The sequence below is a fragment of the Anabrus simplex genome, chromosome 3 (assembly GCF_040414725.1).
Source record: "Anabrus simplex isolate iqAnaSimp1 chromosome 3, ASM4041472v1, whole genome shotgun sequence".
Taxonomy (NCBI): domain Eukaryota; kingdom Metazoa; phylum Arthropoda; class Insecta; order Orthoptera; family Tettigoniidae; genus Anabrus; species Anabrus simplex.
This window is the reverse complement of record NC_090267.1, coordinates 269503982-269510430: the sequence shown is the minus strand read 5'-3', so window position 1 is coordinate 269510430 and position 6449 is coordinate 269503982. Positions and strand designations below refer to the sequence as shown.

The window sequence follows — 6449 nt, the reverse complement described above, 5'->3', positions numbered from 1 at the left end:
CAGAGATAACTTACAACTTAAAATATCCAGAACAGGTAACTCTAGTCTGACAATTTCCATTTCATCAATTACTTTAAGAGTAGTCCGGGAGAATTTTCTCGTATTATATTCTTCATTCAGTATCTCTGTATCCAGTTGTACTCAAACTGAAAAAGTAATTTGCAAAGCAACTTGTAGTCAATTTTTCCCCATCAGACTAGATGGTTTCTATTTTTAACTTCAACTTGACACATTCACAATGTTATCTAAAATTTACCTACTTCATTAAAAAGGTACCTATGAGAAGAGTTTAGCAAATGGACTGCTTAATGAAGGTCTTTGAACTGCTTATTGTGAGCCTCATTTCCTGTACCTTCTAAGTAAGCACAGAGAGTGTATGGTTCCCTTCTTAACCACAAATGCATCATCCATACCCTTTAGTCTCTCCCTCCCCTTCCCCTGGATATTTGTTTGTGTATGTGACACTGACTTTTTCTTGCATGGTCGGAAACTTACCTGCAACATCTCTTCTGGCAATATATTTAATAAAAGGAAGAGTATATTAATAAAGAACAGAGTTTTTAAGTAAAACACAAGAACTTCTTTGACTGAGTTTTAACACTTTGTTGTTTATAACATGTTTCCGTTGTCACACACATTCAAATGTTTTTATATACAATACAAATAAACTGTTTTTTGATAATTATAAGACAGAAGACAAAACTAATGAATTCTGAAAATCAATTTTCCTTTTCAGTCTTTTTTCATTTTTATGTCTGATAACTACTGTATATGAATACATGAATAATACACTAAATAAAATAAAACTTGCACAAAGTGCCTGTGATAAATTAATACAGCTTCTTTATTTGAAGTGCTGTCAAATTTTTAGATTAGTAGACTTGAGCCTTAAAATTAGCAAATACAACCAGAAGAGCTAAAGCAAAATGTGGAGGCAAGATTGAGCTTTCTATGACCTAAGGATGGCTGGGTATCTCTTTGTTGTTACTCAGCACTGAAATTTTGTTTGCTAGAAAAGAGGAATGCCAGAAAGACCTCAAACAAAATCTTGGTCTTCCTCACGGCTAATGTACATGTTACCAAAAGCTGCACAAAATTGTGTCATCGGATCTGCAGTAAGCATCCTTACAATTTTATTAATGTACTATCATAAGTTTACTGACAGATTGTGTATTGGAACCCAATTGTGAGTGTTTTGTTCATATCCTGATCTTGATCAATCTTCGGAGAAATCTATTTACAGTAGTCAATGGACATACAATGAAGAGCATTTAAAAGCACAGTAATATGGTAAATTTAATCAAAATACTGAGAACTAAATATTATCATGTAGCATTTAAACACAGTTTTAAAATATCATACAGAGTACTAAGACTTTACAATAGTTTTTATATTGTAAGTGATGTGGTGATAACATTAATGTATGGAAAATAATCATGTAGAACAGGAAGGAAACAATATGAATTTCATGGGGCATAGCTCATTTTATGGTTATAGAGAATACACAGTTTTACATTAGCTCTACATGACTTGTGAGGGATAGTCACTGACAATTGGACACTGGCAAAATCAAAGTTCTAATTCTATGTATTGAATGATGGCTTACAATTTTCCTTATACTGTATTAGGAACACTATGAACCATATGTTTATGTCAAGATACAATTAATAATAATAATAATAATAATAATAATAATAATAATAATAATAATAATAATAATAATAATAGATTGCAGCTTGAACAGGCATGTTTCAATACACTTCTCACATACAGGAGTACCATACCTCATCACACAAATCTACATCTAGAATCAGCCAGGTAAAAGATTATGGCACACTCAACAGTTATAAATCTATCAATTTCTTGCAGGAAAAAAACTTTCTCAGTACAATAAATCCAAGCATATCACTCAAATAGAAACAAATATTTTATCATATGCAAATGGTAGAACTAGACCAAACTAATTATAAACTGCAGTGTCAAAATAAAGTTAGTAAATATTAATAAATAATATTTCAGCTCCTTATAATAATATATAATCTTTCTCAGTGATATGATATTTAAAAGCAATTCTGACTACTTCTTCATTTTTTAAAATGTTATATTTGTAATACTATAGCATGGGATAAGAATAAGGCCCTAAAGAGTGGATGAATTATGTTTCAGGAATATTACAATATTTCATACTGATTAGTTGTATTTTAAACTATTTTTGGTCATATAATAAGGAATGATTAAAAAAATAAAAAAGAAGGAATGTAAAGTAAGTCGTCTGCATCATAGTAATACAAAAACTGAAAAAAAAAATAAAAAAAATTACCACATGCTATCCACATTGTAACTTACTAAAAGAGACTTATGATCAGAGTATGAAACACTCTCTCAATTCTCTACTGGGGTTTCACAAAGATCTGAAATGTTCTAATCATGATACCAATAGGACAACTTGTTCAACTGCAGCATTCATTTGGCAGAGAACAAATATTTTAAACAGTACATAATCAATATGCAATGCTTTACCCTTAAACAAATAGTTAAACAATCTTGATTTGAAATATGAGTAACACACATCTCTGCACTGAAAATAGTGAAACAAAAAGAAAGGACTTAGCATTTTGAAGGTATAACTTTGGTAGTATAAAATTACATACAATACATGATCAGCAATATATCCAGTTACTGTAAACTTGAAGAGCCACTAAGTTCATAGCTTATTTATCCAGGTCAGGGTGAAAATATTTAGGTCATATGAAATAAAACAAACACACACACACAAAATGGAGAAGATGGAAATCAAAACTGAGAATGTAAAACATTTTTAATGATATGTCTCCTTGGCATTCTTCCCTTTGCATTAATAACTCCAAGAATTCCAGCAGGTAGAATTCTTCTATAGCAAAAACCCTTTTGTATTAGCCTTTATGTTAAAGAAAATATGTAGAATATTTCCAAAATTTAGGTCAATAATTCTAATACACTTGTCTTCCTTCCGGATTTACCAAAAAGATAAGAACACACCATAAGCAATCAGTCTTTACGACAGAACAGAATATGGAGAAACACCTGAGCTACCACGACAAGGACTGCTATAGCTGCTAAGTCCACACCAATTCCCAGGCCAGGAAGAGTTTGTCTACTGAAGGAAGTCTCTCGCTGCACTTTAGCCAAGTGCTCTAAACCACGTTGTATACGACCAAGCTTATCACTATGATCCTGTAGGACTTTTTCCATTCCTATGAGAGCTTCAGATAACCTGCAAAACAAAATTCTCAATAACAACATTTTTTATGAATTCAGGAATACGAAACATAGATATACCTGGAAAATACCTGCACATTCAGTGGGCAGATAGGACATGTCATACTATTATGTACAAATAGTCAAAGGTTCAAATATATTGCCACATTTGTTATAAAGGATGGAGATATCACTATTTGATCCAAGGAAATCAATCTCCCAAAGCAGCTAAACACTGTGAAAAAATTATTGTCTACCTCCGTAGCATAACGGTTAGCACTATTAGCTGCCATTCTCTGTGGGCCAGGTTCAATTCCTGGTAATGCCAGGGATTTAAGAATGGTAGGAGGCTGGTATGTGGCTAAAAGGGTACATGAAGCTTGCTACCATTGGAGAGTGTGCCTGATAAGAGCTGTACCACTATGGGACGAGGACATGAGTCTACATTTATACAACAATTAACCATTATTTTAAAACTCCTTTTTCACATAATCCCACACACAGGTACCAGAAGTGGATGATCTCTACCTATTAGGTGTGCAATGAAGGGAGGTTCTCTAACCTAACTGTTGCTGCTGCTGCTTTTGTTGAATTTACACATCAGGGACATCACAGAGAAGCCTCATGCATTTGCCTACTTCTAAACTTGCTAATATCTCTTACTGTTGTGGTATATGTACTGGTATGTGTGAACATGTATCAGTGATTTAGACTGTGCATTTGAGGCGAAGCCAGGTAGCAGGTAGGGACACTCTTCGGAGGCAGCCCTGCCTAGGGAGTGACACCCCTGTCCAAGTGAGTCCCAGAACACACTGATCTGGTGTATAGCATCTGGTAAGGGTCCCAATTCAGGGTTATGAGCGAAGACCTCAACAGAATCTACAGTGGAGAAGATGGACTTTGGAATGGTGGAAATTGTAGAAGAGGCAGCTCAATACTCGAGGAATAGTATGAGTACACTCTTCATCAGCAGCATTTGTCTCCCATGTTAGGGGTGGCTGCAAGTGCACCTGTTCCCCGTGTCAAGGGCTGCCTGACTAATTGCTGGCAGTAGCTCTAAATGCCCCTGTAATTACCCCCAACCAAGAACTCATTTACCAATTATTTTAACTGCAGTCCAAATGTAAACATAAATGCCCTTGATGCTTTTAATAATATACCCTTAATACATAGGCCCCCAGTACAGCTAACATCTTTTCCCTCAGTGTTCTGTCATTCTCTAGATCTACGAAACATACTTGTGTATTCCTCTCGTATCATCTTCCAATTACCTGGCACATACTGGAAATATGATTCTGACAGCCCCTCTGTGGTTTGAAACCATACTGGTTTTCATCCAACTACCCCCCCCCCCCCCCATTTCAAAATGCCAGTGAACTCTTTCCCTGGTATATTGATTAATGAAATATGAAATACCTTAATAGTTGTTGCAATCTATCCAGTTCTCTTGTTTATAGATAGATGCAATTACTACTTACGTATGATTATAAGATACCTTACTAACACTATGCTAAAAACTGTATGAAGCCATTTCATTGCCACCTTTCCACTATATTTCACCATTTCAGGTCCAATTGCTTGTTGTTTTATGACAATGGAGTTCATTTACCATCCTTTCCACTTTCTCAAGTATAACTTTAACATCATTATTCTCTTCCAAATGAGCTTGGTTGTTCGCAACGTCAGCAGAAAGATTTCCTTTTATGTAGAGAAGATTTTCAAAATATTCCTTCCACCTGTCCAGTAATTCCCTGGGATCAACCCAGCATTCATCATCTGACTTACCCAAACACTATTCGTTTCCTTTTTCCATCAAGATTTTAAGATTTTTCATTACTGTTCATTACTGTTTTCATTACTTTCCCATGACTTCTTCTTGGAATAAAAAATTATTTGTTTCACTCTGTTTCTTTCATCTACGTACAATTCCCCGTTTGCGTCAGTCCTTGTTCGGAGTCATTTCTGATACGCCCTTTTTTATGTTTACAAGCTGCTCTCACTTCTTCATTTCAACAAGATGATCATATTTTCCATCTTTACACAGTTTTTTCAAGGCATTCCCTTGCTGTTTCTACTTCAGCATCCCTGTATGCCACCCATTATCTTTCTATATCCTGAGCCTGCTTACTGTCTATTGTTTGGAACTTTCCACTAATCACATTCATGTACTTCTAATTTCCTCACCCTGGAGTTTTTCTACTGTTATTCATCTGCAGACAGATTTCACTTTCTCTATCCTAGGCCGAGAGATACTTAGTTCACTACATATCAAATAGTGGTCTGTATTATTGAGAAGTCCCTGGAATACCTGCACATTCCTAACAGATTTCCTGAATTTAAAGTCAATTAAGATATAGTCTATTATGGATCTGGTGCCCCTACCCTCCCATGTGTAGCAGTGAACAGCCTTATGCTTGAAAAAAGATCATATTCCTAACTGCTAATCCCATACTAGCACAGAGTGCAATTGGACTAGACAAAAGAGTGACCGAATGGGTTGCTATATTTCTAGAAAATAGATCTCAGAGAATTAGAGTAGGTGAAGCTTTATCTGACCCTGTAATAATTAAGAGGGGAATTCCTCAAGGCAGTATTATCGGACCTTTATGTTTTCTTATATATATAAATGATATGAGTAAAGGAGTGGAATCGGAGGTAAGGCTTTTTGCGGATGATGTTATTCTCTATAGAGTGATAAATAAGTTACAAGATTGTGAGCAACTGCAACGTGACCTCGAAAATGTTGTGAGATGGACACCAGGCAATGGTATGTTGATAAATGGGGTTAAAAGTCAGGTTGTGAGTTTCACAAATAGGAAAAGTCCTCTCAGTTTTAATTACTGCGTTGATGGGGTGAAAGTTCCTTTTCGGGATCATTGTAAGTATCTAGGTGTTAATATAAGGAAAAATCTTCATTGGGGTAATCACATAAATATGATTGTAAATAAAGGGTACAGATCTCTGCAGATGGTTATGAGGGTGTTTAGGGGTTGTAGTAAGGATGTAAAAGGGAGGGCATGTAAGTCTCTGGTAAGACCCCAACTAGAGTATGGTTCCACTGTATGGGACCCTCACCAGGATTACCTGATTCAAGAACTAGAAAAAATCCAAAGAAAAGCAGCTCGATTTGTTCTGGGTGATTTCCGACTAAAGAGTAGTGTTACAAAAATTTTGCAAAGTTTGGGTTGGGAAGAATTGAGAGAAAGAAGAAG

General features: G+C 35.4%; 1 protein-coding gene across 4 annotated transcripts in view; it reads right to left on the bottom strand.

The window, feature by feature from the left end:
• Positions 1 to 587: 587 nt before the first annotated feature.
• Positions 588 to 6449, bottom strand: part of Orp8 (Oxysterol-binding protein-related protein 8) — a 565732-nt gene continuing 559870 nt past the window's right edge. For all 4 annotated transcript variants that reach the window (XM_067143024.2, XM_067143025.2, XM_067143026.2 and 1 more), the window contains one exon: positions 588 to 3253. In XM_067143024.2, the coding sequence (XP_066999125.1) occupies positions 3028 to 3253 (226 nt within the window). In that variant the 3' untranslated portion in view covers positions 588 to 3027. The remainder of the gene's footprint in view (positions 3254 to 6449) is intronic.